This window comes from Rhinolophus hipposideros, assembly GCF_964194185.1.
Source record: "Rhinolophus hipposideros genome assembly, chromosome: 17".
Lineage (NCBI taxonomy): Eukaryota > Metazoa > Chordata > Mammalia > Chiroptera > Rhinolophidae > Rhinolophus > Rhinolophus hipposideros.
The window spans coordinates 59,158,167-59,176,730 of NC_138063.1; the positions used below are offsets into that span (position 1 = coordinate 59,158,167).

General features: G+C 41.4%; 1 protein-coding gene and 1 pseudogene across 3 annotated transcripts in view; both read left to right on the forward strand.

Annotated features, from left to right (window-relative positions):
- The window catches only part of RAB7A (RAB7A, member RAS oncogene family), a 97,818-nt gene that overhangs the window by 75,808 nt on the left and 3,446 nt on the right, over positions 1-18,564 (forward strand). For both annotated transcript variants that reach the window (XM_081078933.1, XM_081078934.1), the window contains exons 2-5: positions 1,914-1,974; positions 4,843-4,969; positions 13,582-13,800; positions 15,408-15,536. In XM_081078933.1, coding sequence (XP_080935059.1) covers positions 1,922-1,974; positions 4,843-4,969; positions 13,582-13,800; positions 15,408-15,536 — 528 coding nt within the window. In that variant the 5' untranslated portion in view covers positions 1,914-1,921. The remainder of the gene's footprint in view (positions 1-1,913; positions 1,975-4,842; positions 4,970-13,581; positions 13,801-15,407; positions 15,537-18,564) is intronic.
- On the forward strand, positions 9,187-9,822 carry LOC308510061 (ATP synthase subunit s, mitochondrial-like; annotated as a pseudogene). Its single transcript has one exon. The product of its transcript is annotated as an ATP synthase subunit s, mitochondrial-like (transcript).

Below are 18,564 nucleotides of genomic sequence, written 5' to 3' on the forward strand. Positions count from 1 at the left end.
TCTAGCACCAGTGGGAGCTTTATAGACAAATCCTGGGAAGCTGAGATATGGTGTCTTCATAGACCAGCCATGGGCACAAGGCTTTGGGCACTGAGACACCTCATGGTATGTAATGGGGCCTGATTTAAGTGCCTAGTAAACTACCTGTAATCTGGGCCCATTCCAACACTGTTTCCGAAGACATGGAAAATGCCACTTTCAGTAGCATAGGACTCATTATCTAATCCTGCCCTATGGGGCAGTAATTAGGTCTAATATTTCCTTTCAGTTTGTGATTTTTGGTGCAGTACCACTTTGAAAGATAACAGTTGGCAGCCAAGCATCTGGAAACGGCAGAGTGTAGCTTAATTACCTTGCCTGTGCTCTGTATCCTACTGGTTCTCTCATTGTCTTCTGGACTCTGTGTTCTGTTATTTATTCATTTCTGTATTTGGCACACCTTATGATAGCAGCCAACATTTACTAACCACTATATTCTAATCACTGTCCTGAACATTTTACTCATTCAGGTTTCACATCATCCTTACGACTTAAGAACTATTATCTCTGTATCCCTATCCCAACAGAGGTTAAATGACTTGTCCAAGATCACACAGCTAACAATAAGTAGCAAAGCCAGAAAAAAATCTAGGCATTCTGGAATTAGAATGTGCATGATTAAGTCATTCCTACTGTAGGCAGTACTATCAGCCTCATCCTCCGGGAAGCTAGTTCATCTTTAGTTAAAGGTGAAACTAAAAAGTACCTTTTCTGAGACCCATTCTTGACTGTTTTGTTTCCCCAAACTATAGAAAAATAACACCAGGTTGTATAGAACCCATTTCCTTCCTGTTTATGTAGAAACACTTTCCCCCAGTTCTACTGAAGCCAGGAGTTGGAGGTTACCTTATTACTCATAGTCTCCTACCCTGCCTATTTCAATGTCTTGAAGATAATGTGCCAAAGTTAGGGGTTCTCGGAAGGCATAGGTGCCATTTTTGAGGGCACTCACATTCAATCTTGAAATCTGGATTCTGGAGAACCAAAGCTTCCCAGGGGGATTCCAGCATCTGAGGAGGAGTGCTTCTCCAGCAGTCTTTAGATAAAGTCGCGTATTGGGATCCAGGATTTAGGACTCCTACTTTTCTGAAAGCAGCTCATTTTCTGAAAGTCACTGAGTCAGGCTCTGGGACTGAGCGTAAGACAGGAGCACTGTCCTGATAAATAAATAGAGCATGCTGGGGCCAGTTGTAGAAGACAGTTAAGCAGAGATTAGGCATCTTGCGTATTGTCTGGTCAAGGGGAGGGAAGGCTGCCTGAAAGGTTTTCTGATAAAAGGTGGTCCTGAGAGCTTCAAAGTCAAGTATTATTCATGCACTAACCCAATATTTGATCATTCTCTACTTGGCACTGGAGATACAGTGGGGAATAAAACTGTCTTCATGGAGATTATTATTAGAAAAGGGAGAAAACAGACAAATATAATATGTAAAAAGTGTCAAGTAGTGGTAAGTTTTCTTACTTTGCTCTGAACAAAAATAAGACAGAGTCAAGGAATAGAAAGCAAGTAGAGAACAGTGAGCTACTTTAGATAAAGTGATCACCTCTCTGAAGAAGTGATATTTGAGCAGAGACCTGAAAAAAGCAGATTTGAGCTGAGTAAGTTGGAACTTTAACCCAAATTGATCCTGTATCCAAGCTGGAGAATCCATTCTCTCAGACTACTCCCAGAGGCAGGATGGTTTTGCCATTCTGTTTTGCCTAACTTTGGAATCCAGAGTTGTAATGACTGGTACTGCTCTCTGTCACAGCCCCTAGATGGTAGCGAAATAGCCAGTGGGAAGGCTCAAGGTACTTAGATGTTTGTGCCAAGGGAGATGCTTCACTTTGGTGTCTCCATCCCACTCACAGTGCTTTCTCCTTTCTTTTTTCAGTTTGAAGAATGACCTCTAGGAAGAAAGTATTGCTGAAGGTTATCATCCTAGGAGATTCTGGGTAAGTGTTTCTCATAAATTTGAGCTAACAAATTGGTTTGTATTCAAACTTCAACTACTTGGAACCCATGCCTTCTGTACTGATATTTGTCACTTCCTTCTCTAATGGCAGTGGCATTAGGGCCCTAGGTCTCCCTGCTGTTTTGGAATGCAGCAGGAGTTTGAATTATTCCTTATTAACCCTTTTGTTCCCTGATTTTTGGCATGATTTGGGGGAAAAGGTGGCTATTTGAACTCAGCTAATAGTAGTTTTGTGAAATCTCTTTTTTCCAAGCTGGTTAGATCTAGGGAGTCCTGTGTATGTAGATTGTTGCCACTGGCATTGTGCCTCCCAGATGTGGCTCTGGAGTACACTGCGGTATCCTCCTCTTGCTATGCCTGATTCTGGTCTATATTTGAAAGAGCCTGGTACTGGAGAACTGGATTCTAATCTGTGATCTGCAACAACCAAATAGCTCACTCTTTAGTAGCTGTTAAGATTCTGTGGGAGGCTCTTTTAGACTTGGCTTCTGAAGTACCCTGTGAAAACCTGGAGGCTACATATTTAAAACAATCATAATAAAATAAGGGTTTTTTGAAATAAAAAATCTTATTCCAAAGTTTTCTGCCCGTCCTTTAAAAAGGGCAGCAATTTTTCTACCCTGCTGGGTTTTTTTTTTTTTTATCATCTGAGGAGCCTTTTAAAGTTAGCATTTGCCCAGACTAGTGGGGTAATACTTAAATCTTCTCTCTTTCTCTCTGTCTCTCTGTCTGTCTGTCTGTCTGTCTGTCTGTCTCTCTCTCTCTCTCTCTCTCTCTCTCTCTCTCTCTCTTCCTCCCGCCCACCCCCCTCCCCATGTATCTCTCTGTCTCTGTCTCTCTGTCTCTCTCTTTCTCTCTCTCACATTCACCCACACACCCACTCTCCTGGTGATTCTGATATGCTGTCAGAGTTGAAAGATACTTATTGCTTTTAGGCCTGTGTTACCCACACTTGCCTTAAAAGAACAGTAACTTGGGGCCGGCCCGGTGGCTCAGGCAGTTAGAGCTCCATGCTCCTAACTCCGAAGGCTGCCGGTTCGATTCCCACATGGGCCAGTGGGCTCTCAACCACAAGGTTGCCAGTTCAATTCCTCGAGTCCCACAAGGGATGGTGGGCTCCGCCCCCTGCAACTAAGCTTAAACACGGCACCTTGAGCTGAGCTGCCCCTGAGCTCCCAGATGGCTCAGTTGGTTGGAGCACGTCCTCTCAACCACAAGGTTGCCAGTTCAACTCACGCAAGGGATGGTGGGCTGCGCCCCCTGCAACTAGCAATGGCGGCTGGACCTGGAGCTGAGCTGCGCCCTCCACAACTAAGAATGAAAGGACAACTTGAAGCTGAATGGCACCCTCCACAACTAAGATTGAAAGGACAACAACTTGGGAAAAAAAGAAGTCCTGGAAGTACACACTGTACCCCAATAAAGTCCTGTTCCCCTTCCCCAATTAAAAAAAAAAGAACAATAACTTGTTTGATTATTGATCATAGATTTCCCAGTCTCCCCTGGAAGTTTTGATTCAGGTGGCCTGGATTGGAGAACACTGCCTTAGGCTGCATCTGTACTTTTTAGGTCCTCTGCGTATGAATATGTTCTTGTGTGGGAAAGGAAGGTGATATTACGGGCCATGAGGAAGCCTTTTGCATTATCGTCAGCCTGTCCCAATAACCTCATCACCAGAAAAACCACACATTGTCTCTCTTTTTTTTTTTTTTTTTTTAAAGATTTTATTGGGGAAGGGGAACTGGACTTTATTGGGGGAACAGTGTGTACTTCCAGGACTTTTTTTTTCCCCCCAATTCAAGTTGTTGTCCTTTCAATCTTAGTTGTGGAAGGTGCAGCTCAGCTCCAGGTCCAGTTGCCATTGCTAGTTGCAGGGCGCACAGCCCACCATCCCTTGTGGGAGTCGAACCGGCAACCTTGTGGTTGAGAGGATGTGCTCCAACGAACTGAGCCATCAGGGAGGCAGCTCAGCTCAAGGTGCTGTGTTCAATCTTAGTTGCGGTGGGTGGAGCCCACCAACCCTTGCATGATTCAAGGAATTGAACTGGCAACCTTGTGGTTAAGAGCCTGCGCTCCAACCAACTGAGCCGTCCTGGAGGCAGCTCATTTCAAGGTGCCCTGTTCAATTTTAGTTGCAGGGGGTGCTGCTCACCATCCCTTGCGGGACTCGAGGAGTTGAACTGGCAACCTTGTGGTTGAGAGCCCACTGGCCCATGTGGTAATCGAACCAGCAGCCTTTGGAGTTAGAGCTCTAACCTTCTGAGCCACCGGGCCAGCCCCCACACATTGTCTCTTGCTGAATTTTCTTACTGAGGGAGCGTACTTTGAGGTAGATTTTGGTTTGGTGGAATATTGGTGCCTTTTCTACTTCTGATTTGAAACTGAAGGAGCAGGTTAGCTGACTGGCATATGTGTTTCTCAAAGCCAATGGCTTTCTCTTGCTGTTAGTTTCTTGGACTAAATAGCAACCACTAAATGGAGAGACACCCAAGGCAGCAGATATATTTTTGGAATAGTGGAGCAGTCTTATTGCTGAAGCTTCTTTCAGAAGGTATTTGCTGGCGTCCTTCTGGACGGGAAAAAAATAAAAGTTCTACCATCTTAGTTTCCTGTACCAAAACTTACAAGCAGTTTTTAACATCTGGCCCACATCTGTACCCTGTATTTTTATCCCAGGAGAAAGTACAATCTCAAATGAGTAATGCTGCTAAGTTTGCTGGCTGCCCTCTGTTGTGAGGGCAGCTCCTGTTCTTCACAACAGGCAGTTTCCTTCAGAGCTGCAAATGTCAGAATCAGTTTTCACTTCCTTCCTATTTGATTTATATTCATTTTTTTTCTTCAATTTCAGAGTCGGTAAGACATCACTCATGAACCAGTATGTGAACAAGAAATTCAGTAATCAGTACAAAGCCACAATAGGAGCAGACTTTCTGACAAAGGAGGTGATGGTGGATGACAGACTAGTAACAATGCAGGTAAGCACATGTCGGAACTTGGCCAGCCAAGCCTTGTTGGTGCATTCAGTCGTAAACCTTTTTTAATTCCCATGCATTTTCCCTCCCTGTTCTTCAAATCCCACTGTTATATTCATGGATAATTGGCTGCGGGTAGAACTGCTAGATAAAGTACAAGACAGCAAGTATGTCCCAAATATAGCATGAGACATACTAAAAATTAAACTGGACTTTCTGTTTTTTGTTGTTGGTTTTGTTTGTTTGTTTGTTTGTTTGCTAAATTTGTCAACCTCCAAAATGTCTAATTCATCACTTAATATCTTTACCTAGTGCTTTAGGCCAGAAAAAAACCTGTGTCTCTCCTAGGTTCTTACAGCAGACATTAAAATAGTTTCCCTGTTTTTCTGGCTCCTTTTAATCTATCCTATCTATAGCCACCAAAGTTGTGTTTCTGTTAAGCCAATTTCGTTTTTTCATGTATTAGTGCTTAATCTTCCATGGTCTTCCCTTTCAACAGTTAGGATAAAATATGCATTCCTCAGTATGGATTTTTGAAAGTTGTCACATTCTAGCTACAAAATATTCTTCATTCTTGCCAGTTCTTCCAAATCATGTGCTGTTCTTACAAACCTGTCTTTGTGCGTGACTCTGCTTCTAGTGTGGCCCCTTTGTCACATATGCACTTATCCTGAAGTCTCCAACTTTTAATCCAAATGTTGTCTTTTGAAACACCTACCTCCATAGCAGTTGTTTGTGTTTATATTAAAATGACATTCCTGGGTGACTAAGCCTCTAGAGACAAATAAAATTTTTATCCCAATATAGTACTAGCAAGCACTAGACTCACTGAAATGTTTGACTACTACAGGTTACAGATAGAAGTTTTCACATGTGTCGATCTTGAGCTGAGACAACCTCCCAGAGGATGACTCTTCATACTTCCTTGACTCACACATCCAGGACAGAACTAATACGGATCTCCCTTCCTCACCTCCCCGCCACATGCACATAGAGACATTCAAAAAATTACTAAGGAGGCCAAGCTTGAGAAATTTCCACATTACAGGAAAGAAGAGGGAACTGAAAGCTAGTGATAAGCTCAGGGACTCCTGCCGTGTTATTTGCAAATTTATAACCGGGACTGTAGAGTTTTATCAATCATCAGAGAAGATATGTGACCACCAGGTGGAGGAGCTAGAACTGAGCATCCCCTTAGACACACATGCGCACACATACTTGTCTAGGGCCTTGGAAAGATGTGAAGACGGATCAAATACCTCAACCAAAGGAAGTGGCAAAGCTTGTGTGTGAAGTATAGGCTTGGGGCTGTGCCTCCTTGTTAGAGAATCCCACTATGCTCATGTATGGATTCTGAGCGTATACTCTGCACACGAGTCTTTGTCTGGAAGAATTTAACATAAATCCCTGTCACTCCTGGCAAAAACAAAGATTAAGACGACTTTGTAGGGACACTTACAACTCCTGGACAGAATATGAGCTCATAGCCACATGAGGAAATAGTGTACCACAAAAAATTTCACAATGACCGGAGACTTGAAAAAGGAGTAGAAACCATAATGGAAAGGGATACTATAAAAATGAGGATATGGAAAACTTAAAACTTTAAGAAGTGAAAAAATAGTCATTGAAATAAACTAAATGAACAGTTAAACTGCAGGTTAAACACAGCTGAAGAAAACAGTAAACTGTAAGAGCTGAACAAATTACCTCAAAGAAAACTCAAAATTGCAGAACACCAGAAAGCAAAATCACAAAAGCAACTAGAGAGAAAAGACAGATTGCTTATAAAGGAACATTCGTTAGACGGATGAGTTCTCAGCATCAACAGAAGGCAGAAGGGAATGGAATACCTTCCGGGTGCTGAGGTAAAGTACCACCTGAAGATTTTGCATGTGTACCAGCCAGATTAAAAGTTGCTTCCTGTACAAGGAGAAACAGACCTGTGGAAGCAAGCTATTGTTTTGATAGTCTTGTGGGCTGATTTGGAAGTCAGAGCCTAGCCCCTCCTGGGTTGGGGGCATTATACTAAAGCCCCCCACACACACTAGTAAGCTGGAACCCTGGAGTGTTGCACTTCTGCAGTGAGCACCGTCTGAAGAACCACAGGGCACTGAGTGGAGTCTGGAAAGAGTGGGAATGAGCATAGGTTTCTGAGAGGTTGAAGCAAAAGGCTGGCCTTGTGCTTTTGCAGCCAATTTAAAAGACTAGAAGTAAATGAAAACCCATCATCTTTGGACAAAGGCACTGTCATCCTAGATCTTGAGGAATCCTCACATGTTTTTCAAGGACTTTTAGCAGCTTATGATGAAAGATAATCCAAATAAGAAAACAAGACAAGAACCAGTGGAAATGGTAATTTTAGAGTATGTTTTTATATTTAAAAAAGTAAGGCAATCATATATCTTCAGAAAAGAAACTAGGTTAATAGAACTTGTATAAGTGAAATACAGTAACCAGTATTTTTAGCAGCAGGTAAGATACATGAGAAAAGGGCTGAAAGGACGAAAAATAGTGGAAAATATTAAAGAGAGATAAACACAGGATTCAGTGAGAAGGTTGGGCCTATTTTTAATCAATCTCAGAAGATAGAAGTAGATGAAAGATATTTGCCAAGAATTTTCCAGAACTGCTGTGGCACCATTGCAGAGATTCAGGAAGCCCAAATTCCATGAAGGACAAATAAAAAATCTACCTGAATCATAATGAAATTGAAAAAAGAAAAGACAAATTTGAAAGCAGCCAGAGGAAAAAGATGACCTTGAATGGAGCAATAATGAGGTTTACTGTCAATGGTAACAATGAAAATCAACAGGCAATGTAATGTATTCTCAGACTGTCAGCATAGTATTGTGTCCCTACTGAAAATAATCCTCCAAGAATGAAAGCATACATCCTTAAGTTCAAGTGGCAAAAATTCTAAAGTATGTACTTGAGGCAGAAGGAAAGTGATTTCATTTGGAAAGGTCTGACATAAGCTAAACTGAGATAAACTGTTTTTTTCTTCCCCTTCTTCTGCCCCTCCCACACGCACACACACTCTGGTTCAAGCCGTTGTTTCTCAGTCTGGTTGTGTATGACACAGCTAGCTCCCTGGCCCGTGCTGGTATTATGAGCCGTTGTTCACAACCTTAGCTGTAGAGAATGCAGCCGGGGCTGAGGCAGTCGGTTGGCAGTTAGCCGCTCAGCAGGTCACTCTGGCTGCCGGCCACTCATGTTGGCCACCAGCTGCTCCTGCCTAAACACGGTAGCCCGGCTCCAGGAAGAGCCGTTGTTCATAATCGTAGCTGTAGAGGGTGCAGCTCACTGACCCATGTGGGAATGGAACCAGCGACCTCGGTGTTAGGAGCATGGTGTTCCAACCACCTGAGCCACCGGGCCAGCACGAGATTATTATGCATATATCTATTTTTAGAATTATAATCCTAATATAAGAGCATGTAACTTCCAAACTAGTATAAGGAAATGAGGATTGGAACTGTGTATTTTAATGTGTAGGGGAGGATTAATGACTGTTGTGGGTTTATAAAAATTTCCTACATTGTTCTGGAAGAAGCTAGAAATCAATCGATATTAAACATTAGATGGAGTCAACTTTGCATGAAAAATTTAAATTTAAAGGCAACTTATTATGAAGCCATAGTAATTTAAATGGTATGATATTGTCACAGAGATAAACAGATCAGGGAATAGGACACAGAAACAGGGCATACCAAGATAGACACTGGATAGAGAGCTGACTTGGAAGAAGACTAAGGGATGGAGGAGTTAACAGTAAACAAGGCTGGACCAGTGGCTTTCTGTTTAGGTGAGGAGTACCCAGAGGGTTCAAGATCTAAATGGCGAAAGTACAAAATGAAAACTTTAAAAATGAAAATAGTTTTTTTTACCTTCAGCTTTTAAAGTAGAGAAAGTAAAAATCATAAACAGTTAAAGATTGATAGTAAATCACATTAAATTAAACATCTGAACAACAAGATTCCCAAATAACAAAAACCATAGAACAAGAAAACAATGTTGATAATGCATAATAGTATCCAGTCGACAGACGACTGGGCAGAGTTCAACAGGCAACTCTCAAAAGAAACCTTAACGTCCAGTGGCTTGACTTCAGGCAGTAACAAATTCAAAAGGCTGATTGGACAGGCTAGTGCCACCTTAGGCACAGGGGACCCTTGCTAGATCCCTCCCTTCTTCTTTCCCTCCCTCTCCCTTTTGTGATGCTGTTTGGAAAAATTTTCCAGCAGTTGTGTGGCTTAAAGAAACTCCCATGGCCATGTGACTTCACATACTTCTGAGGCTGGTTAAATCGTGTTTAATAAAATGGATTATGAAAAAATGGATTATGAACACATCAGGGTTGTTATCCTCAACAGGGCAGTGTCTGAGTGGCTGCTGTGCTGTGGGGCCATGGTGCGCTGCCATGGGCAGGAGAGATGGCAGAAGGACTACAGCAACCCCCCAACTGGCCCTCTGGAAAAATACAAGATTAAGGCGGTTGATGCCACCGACTCTTGTGTCATGAGCATTAGATTTGATCACATGGAGGGCCTATAGCATGTTGAAAAGCTAAAGCTATGCAAGTGTCATTATATTAAGGATGACCGTTATATTAAGGATGACTGTCATTATATTAAGGATGACTGTTTAGAAAGTTTCAAAATTGAAACTTTACCAAAAAGCCTGTTGGAAATAATTTCATGTGGGAATATCACAGACAAAGGCATCATTTGCATCACTTAAGAAACCTTAATTATTTGTTAAGTGGTCTTCCTGGAATAAGACAAAAAGAAAACTTTGTCCAAGCCTTTAAGATAGCACTGCCTTCTCTGGAACTAAAACTAGACTTAAAGTAAAATAAAATTCAGTAAGTATCTTATTTCAGTATATCTTATCATTTGAATTGTTGATCCTAAATAGCAACAAATATTATTTAGTCATCAATAGAAGTATAATGATATCACATTATGACATTTTAGAAACAAGAGAGTCATCATGTAGAAAATAAAGATTCAGATATGGCTCATTAAAGTTACTGAAATGTACAGCACAGATATACTTTATTGTATTTTAACAGTACTTTGTTATATTTTAAAGTTATTGAAGCATGTTACTACTATAAATGTACAATTATGGGAGTAAAAAGGCTGAGTAAATCAAGTTTTGGCTAGAATATAGGGAGTAGAATATTCTCAAGGTGGTGGTAGGAATGCATTAGTGTAGCCTTTTTAGAGAGACTACCATTTTGCTCTCCATTGTTAATCATGTGCAGTCTAGCAGTTCAGTGTACAGGTATATAGCCTAGAGAAATAGGTATGTAGCCTAGGGAAATTTACCTCTGGGCACTAAGAAGAGAAGTGTACTAAGAATGCTCATTGCAGCCTTGTGTATAGTAACAAAAAACTGCAAAATAACTTCGATGACCAGGGAATAAAGTACAGTATATTAAGGCAATGGAATACTATATAGTGGTTAACTTTGGGAAAAGAAAAAAGCAAGTTGCAAAAAGATGTACAGGATCATACTATTTATGTAAGACAAATATTCACTAACTATCTACTTCTGGGGAGGAAGGAAAGGGAATGCTATGAAGAAGGATTAACAGTTTGTTTTTTTTAAATGACGTTGAAATGGCAGTGTTAGCATTTGTTACTTTAGAGTACTAGGTGTATTTTGAATGTAGAAAATAAAATATTTTAATTAAAATATTTAAAAATTGAAAAGATCACAGTCAGCCATAGAACTGTTCTTATCTAAGTTTGAAGTTAAATTAATTTTGGAAACTTGATAATAACCCCCAAGTATTTGATTATTCTTTTTAATTCCTTACTTTGCCTTCCTTCTCTGTGTATCTGAGACCTAGTTACCCATTTTGTTCCATCCAAGAATTCTTACATAGTTCTCCTCATGGGATTCTATCCTAAAAAAAGCAATCTGATACAGAAAAGGCTCTGTATGTTAATGTTTATTATTGAGTTATTTACAATTATGGAAAATTGGCGGCAATATTTTTGTAAAAAACAGGAATCAAGTTGTTCACTGAGTTTATTTTCTGAGTTTGTTGAGGAACAATAAAGATACGAGCTATTGCTGGGATGTATGTTGTAGTGTTTTGAAGGGCAGAGAGGAGTGATAGGAGAGAGTATGGAGTGACGTGTGCCACAAGGTTTCAGCTATGTAAAACCCTACAATGTGGGTACCCAGAAAAAGACATGAGCTAGTGAAGATGGTCTCTGGGAAGATGTCAAGTATTTGAGTTTTGCTTGTTTTGTTTGCTTTTGCTTATCCAAATTACATAGTAACAATGTTATTTCTCTAATGAAAGATATTTTTTTAAATTTGTCCAAGCCCAGATTTAAATTTTTCTTTTCTACTTTTTCTTTATAGGAGTAATTGTCTCTTTCTACTTTACTTATTGTATGACCACGTTCTTTATTTCCCCTCCACCTCGGTCCCCCTTTATGAGAAAAGGCTCACTTTTTCCACTCCAAGAGATACATGTTCAGTGTGGAACAATGAAAAAGCAGAAAACCACAAAGGCGAATATCACCAGCAGTCCCTCTCCTGGTTATCTCCTATCAATAGAGATCCTGTTTTGCCAAATTGATGAACTTTGCTTATTATATTTGGAGCAGGCAGCATTTATTTCCCTACTCTGCTGAGAGGCAGGTAGAATAATTCAATTTGAGTTTGTCTTTATTGCCCTTTATCCTTATATCTAAGCCATCATCACGTTCTTCTCATTCTGTTTGAGTGGCTACTTCCTTTACCCAGTGGTTTGAGCACTCATATGCCATGTGCAGACATTCATGACAGCCTCCTAACTCCATTCCTGCAATCAGGGCCAACCTCCACAGCCGATAGGACATGTCCTATTTTAGAAAAGGTCTTCCTAGAGTGAGTAGTGTGTGTATTGGTTGGAGTTGCCTGGGAATGGAGTGGGCTGCTAAGATCAGGCTCCCTGCTCCTAGAGGTGTGGCTGAGAGTCCAGTCGACCACATTGTCATGTACTACTGATTGTGGAGGGCCACACGCATCAGAGGAAAAGGCTGAGGTGTGCTTCTCAGAGCTGCCCTCATAGGAGCAACCCTTGGGCTCCTGGGAATTATTATTAGACAGAAAGTTGAAGTGTGCTGTCTGCCCAGGACTAATCCTGGTTACCACCGTTGCCCCTTCCAACATGCCATCCATTCACCTGGGATATTTTTGGATGATCTGTGAGAACTCAGCCTGTGTTGTTATGTTTCTTTATTGAAGCATCTCTGAGGGGTTTTAGTGCTGCCATTTGCAGCCTTCTAGATAGTGTTTTAAGTCCTGGTTCTGCTCCTGTTTTGCCACTGTGTCATTTGAGCCTGTTCCCAAGAGTAAACCAGCTGTCTGGAATTGCATATTATGTTTTAGGACTCCTTCTGAAGAACATATTGGGAGGTATTGTGTTTAGAATATCATAAACTTTGTTTACCTTAGAAAGATCCCATAATAATGTCCTGTCCTACTTTTTTGCCTTTGTGCATATTTACTTACTCCAACCAAGCATCATACCCTCATTTTATGTAATGAGGCTCATCCTACCTGAACTGGGAGCTTAGTCTGTGGCCTGGGTGCAGTTGACATGTTCCCCAAGTGTTTTGAATAACAGGGAGATAGGACTGACTACCTGAGAGGCCTTCACAGAAGAACTTGACTGTCCTGCAAAATCTGGTTCTGGATATAAAACTCTAGTGCCCCAGTCCATACTCCATTTTGGTCTGAACCCTGGGCTTTTGGGAGAATTGGCTGGTGTTTTGGACATAAAGGTGGAATTTATTTCGGTTATGAGAATGGTCCAAGTTCTCATATTCTGAAGCTAAGTGGTCTTCCTGCAAACAGACAGTAGATGCATCAGTTGAAGACTCCTGTCAGCGAGAAATAACTGCATGCTCTTTCAGGCACTCTCCTGAACCTGGTGCCTTGCTTGGGGGTGTGGGACATTCCTCAGAACACTAGTCATCTCTCCAGGGTGGCCTTGTTAGGGACCTGGGGCAGTAAAGAAATCCAATCCAGCATGGCAGTGACTGGTGTCAAGTTCTTTGAGCTGGTCACTAGTATCTGGTGTTCTTTTGAGTAAAAGCTGACTTTCATCTATGCTCTACAATGTTCTCTGTCTTTTCCTTTATCTCTCTGTCAGGACTTTTTCTTTGTTTTTTAATTGAGGTATACTATAAATAAAACACTGATTTTTTTTTTAAGTAAACTAAAAATTTTTTAGGTGAAATGCATAGGTTTATATATACAATTCAGTGAGTAATCACTCCCAGAAAGTTCCCAGAGTACATAAATGTTAAGTTTATAGTGTAAATTTTACATAAGTATCTACCATTGTGACCACCACATGGGTCAAATTAAAAAAAATTTTTCTAGCACTCCCAAGTTCAAACTCAATGTCACCCCTCATAGACACACACACTCATTCATGCGTTATTGTCAGGGCTGTTTTGTATATGGTGGTGTTGAAATCTGTTTCCTGAATTCTGAATTTGCTTGTCTCTGGTGGCACTGTAATTATCCCTTTTCCTTCGGAATCCTGCCACACCTGGTCCTCTGACCCCAAGGAATAAATGTTTTGTCTCTCACAGATCTGGGACACTGCAGGACAGGAACGATTCCAGTCTCTTGGTGTAGCCTTCTACAGAGGCGCAGACTGCTGCGTTCTGGTATTTGACGTGACTGCCCCCAACACGTTCAAAACCCTTGATAGTTGGAGAGATGAGTTTCTCATCCAGGCCAGTCCTCGGGATCCTGAAAACTTCCCCTTTGTGGTGTTAGGAAACAAGATTGACCTTGAAAACAGACAAGTAAGTACTAAAAAATGGTGGGAATCATAAATGTGGAGGCTTATGAACCTAACCTCGTGTAGGTTATGGCTATTGAATCATAGTAACGGCCTTGTTTTAAAAGTGACAGCTAAGTTTGGGGTGACAAGTGCTGTTTGGTATAAAGCCACATGCCTAAAGGACATGCCCAGTATGTCTTGTGCCCCCATGGTGGGGGAAGGGGAAGGCATAACTAACAAGTTACCTGCCCGGCCCTTGGAGTGGGGCTTTGCTCTCTAACCTGGTAAAGGCATACCATCTTGGCTTCCCCTGTGGCAAAACAGGGACAGTGAAGTCTGCAGTGGTGTTCCCTTTGAAGTCATGCCAGCAAAGCAACAAGTCTGCTCCGTGGAGCTGCCTGTATTGGTCACTCCTCTTGGTCCATCCCAGTTAAATAATTTGACTTGAGGATATGTGGTGTTCTGCATTTGATCTTTTAGATTTAAAGGCAGAATTGAATTCAAAACTTGGCTCATGCACTCTTAATTTGGGAATATTGTTCAGAATCTGAGTCTTCACTCATATAACAAGAACACTCTGGGTCAGATAACAATGCACGTGAAAGCTCTGGCATCCGGGAGGAGCTTGGGAAATGGTGACTTTCTAGTGGTCCCATTGCTATTTTTTTCTCCTACTAGAGACACCTGTTTCTAAGGTGCCACGTAAATTTGAAGGGTTCTGTGCTGAGCCCGGAATAGCTCTAGAAAGTGCATGTGGGAGTGTGAACGACCTTCAGGTCAGCTGCCTTTGAGGACCAGTGCCCAGGAGATCTGGTTTAAATCCCCATGCTGCCCCCAGCTTCATGTCACTTTGGGCCATTGCCTTTGCCCTCTGATCTTGAGTTGCCTTTCTACACTTGAAAAGAAGTTGTTTTCTTTTCAAAAAGAAAACAAAAAAAAGAAAAGTTGTTTTCTTTTCTACATTTTGTTGTTCTCAAGTACTCTCCCAATGCCTCAAGGACCTGCCTGGATGGATATTCATGGGTGCAGAAGATTGCTTTGAGCTTTGAGTAAAATTGTTCTGGTTTACTCTCAAAAAGCATTCCTCTTTGGAACACAGACTCTCTTTTTCTCCCTTTCCTAAAGGACTGAAAATGGGTTGGGGTTAGGGAAGGAATTAGGATATGAGAGGCAAGGGTGGTGTGGAGAGCTGCAGAATTCTGTGGCACTTGGGTGTGTGGCACAGGTGATGTAAAATGAGCAGTAGTGGGGAAGGAACTGCAATCCTTAAGATCAAGCTGTCAAGCATTTCCTGTGCTGGGACCTCTGAAGTCTCAGCAGAGATGATTCATTTCTGCCTGGGTGGGCTTCTTATTCCCTTCACAAGCTGCTTTTATGTGTTAGCTAAGAGTCTGAAGCTGTGGGATGTAGACAGAGAATGGGCTTTGGGTTTGATTCTAGCTATATTATACGTAACGAGCAGGGTGACCTTGGACAGGTCTGTAGGTCTCTCTCCCTCCCCACCCACCTTCATTCCTGAAATCTGCTAACTCAACTGTAGACTAGGGACAATGATCCTTTCTGGGAAGTGTTGAGTCAGTGCTAGCTGCTTCTATTATGAGCACACATGCACCCTGCTTCCTCTTCCAGGTGGCCACGAAGCGAGCACAGGCCTGGTGCTACAGCAAAAACAACATTCCCTACTTCGAGACCAGTGCCAAGGAGGCCATCAATGTGGAGCAGGCGTTCCAGACAATTGCACGGAATGCACTTAAACAGGTGGGTCTCTAGCAACTGTCTGGCTCCCTCTGGTGATTGACCATTGACCCAGCCTCTGCCTGGCTTACTTGTTCTTAATCTTGTTTCTTAGCTGATTCTTTTCTGTGTAGCCAGAAAATCTTGTATATTTACCTGGAAAGGTAATTATACATTCTGCTAAAGCTTCTAAAAATTCTACTTGTTAGTGCATAACCTACACGAAGCAGGGGCAGTGACAACTTTAGCTGAGGCTACCCTTGTTTGACTGGGCATGTTCCTCCTCTCTTGGCATGCTGTTAGGAGATCAGGATACTAGGAGGCCCCTGGTCACACTGCTCCTGTGTATGGAGGGGATAAACTCAAATTCGAATCCTAGTTCTGCTAGCCATCATTAGATCTAGTTTTTTTAATCATATGTGAGCTTCCATCCCCTTGTCTGTAAGATGAGAATTCTGACTTTGCACGGTGGTTGTGCAGATTAAATGAGACACTTGTTTTCATAAGTGGCTATATTTGACCACCAGAAATGTTAACTAGAAGCTCAGGAATTATATTCCTTGAATAAAGTTTTCCTGTATTTTCTTTCTTGTGTTGTTTACTCAACAGTTCACAGAAAAAAAGGTACTTGTTGGCATGTGAGAGTGGGAGGTATTTTAGATTTAGCAGTTCTGTTAGGGCCAGTGAGTTAAGACAAGTCATGAGGCATTGTTAGTGGTCTGTGGTGGTCAGATACGGGAATGGGTGTCAGAGGTGAGATGCACGTCAGGGATGCAGAGGACATTTGTGGGGGAACGTAGAGGTTGTAAAGGGCCAGGTGGGTTCTGTTCGCTCCAGATAGCAGTGTCTATACAGAAGGCAGCAATTCTCAGCAGGGCAGGGCATCTGGACTGTGGGCAGGGACATATTTGGAATGGGTTGTTCCAAGGACTGGGGGCTGCACTGAGTGTTCCATAATGAAAAGGGACAGCCCTACCCAGTGAAGAATTGGTCCACCCAAAATGCCAGGAGAGCCCCCTCTGAGAAACACTGATACAGTGGGAAGGAACTGGCAAGGATGCAGCTGTAAGGCCTTTTGCCTCCCTCTTTCCCCGCCTTTAACCCACCCTCTCACCAATTAATAACCTAGTGTGTTTTTCCAAAAGTGCACCTAATTGCATGTAAATATAAATATGTTTGGGGAGTTGTTTTCCACCAATTCCCTGCCATCACTGTTGGAGTTTTTCTTTCCAAATATTGCTTTCCCTATAGCCTTATTATAATGCTTTTATTTCTTCAAGCTAGCCTCCCAGGAGTAATATTGTTAGATTGAAAGGTATGTGTATTTTTTTTCGCAAAGAAGGAATTTTTTTTTTTTAAGATTTTTGAAAGGTATGTGTATTTTTAAGAGATAGTGCCAGAGCGTTTTCCGCAAGGGCAGTAACACTTCAGTTCCCACCAGCATCGCAGGTCTTTTTTTCTCTTACCTCCCTAACAGTAAGTGGCAGGCATCATCTGTAACTCCGCTGACACTGCCAATCTTTGGGTTTTCTCTACTGCAGATAACCAGTATATAAGCACTTGCCTGGGTACCTGTCAGTTCTCATGAGCTTTTTGTGAATGGAAATTAACTTCACCTGTATTGCAAGTGATTTTTCCAACTCTGCTGTCTGGATGGATGGATGGATGGATAGATAGATTAGATTACATGGACTGGATTAGATTAGAACAGATAGATGTATAGATGGATAGGATAGATAGGATAAGATAGATAAGATAGATATTCTTTGGCTGTAAGAAAAAAGTAATTTTTTAGTCGGCTATGTCATTTTCAATTTCTAGGTTTCCTATGTCTAGATTATATCTTTGTTGACTAATTCAGCTGGAATTTATTTTGGCTTATGGCCGGAAATAGGGACTCACCTTTTTTGTTCAAAAGGATAACCAGTTGTTTCAGATATTAGCTAGTTGTTAAACCATTTGCCCTACTGGGTTGAAACATTACCTTTGTTATATTAAATGTTTGTGTGTATTGGGATCTATGTCTGGTCTCCCCTATATCTTTTCTGGCGACTTACGAATGCCCTGCCTGGACCGTCTTGGTTTTACTGCCTTTATCGTATGATCTGACTTCTGATAAGGCAAATCTCCCTCTCCCCTCACTAGTCCTGTTCATATACATATTTTTTTCTTATTCTTTTTTTTTAATTGGCTATTTTTTAATTGGTGCATTTTCCATTTAGACTTAAGACCTAGAGATTTTATTTTAGTCCCGCCTTATTTCTTCCTCACCCTCCCCTGAAATAAAACCTTGAGATTCTGATTGGAATTGCATTATAGTTATTGTATTACTATCCTCTAGGTGCCATAAAATACCACAGACGGGGGTGGCTTAAACACAGAAGTTTATTTTCTCTCTGTTCTGGAGGCCAGAAGTCCATAATCAGGGTGCCAGCAAATTCATTTTTCCTTCCTCACTTGTATACTGCTGCCTTCTTCCTGTGTCGTCACGTGGCCTTTCCTCTGTGGGAACGTGCAGAGGTGGGGAAAGAGGAGAGAAAGAAAACCTGCTAGCTCTCTAGTCTTAAAAGGACATACTAATGCTGTCAGATCAGGGCCCAACCCTTATGACCTCATTTTAACCTTAATTACTTTCTTAATTCAAATACCAATCACACTGGGAGTTTGAATATCAACATATGAATTTTAGAGGGATACAAACATTCAGTCTATAATAGCTATTATTTTAGGTCTTCTGTTACATCCTTCAGTAAGATTTTATAATTTTTCAGATTCCTTGCCTTTCGTATTAAATGTATTCCTAGGTGTGGGTGGGAATGTAAAATGGTGCAGCCACTTTGGAAAACCGGCAGTTCCTCATAAAGTTAAACATAAGAGTTACCATAAGACCCAACAATTTTTCTAAGTATATACCCAAGAGAAATGAAAATATGTTTACACAAAACTTGTATATGAATGTTCATAACATTCATAATAGCCAAGAAGTAGAAACAACCCAAACAAACATCCATCAAATCAGATGTTCAAAATAGGCAAATCTATTAAAATAGGC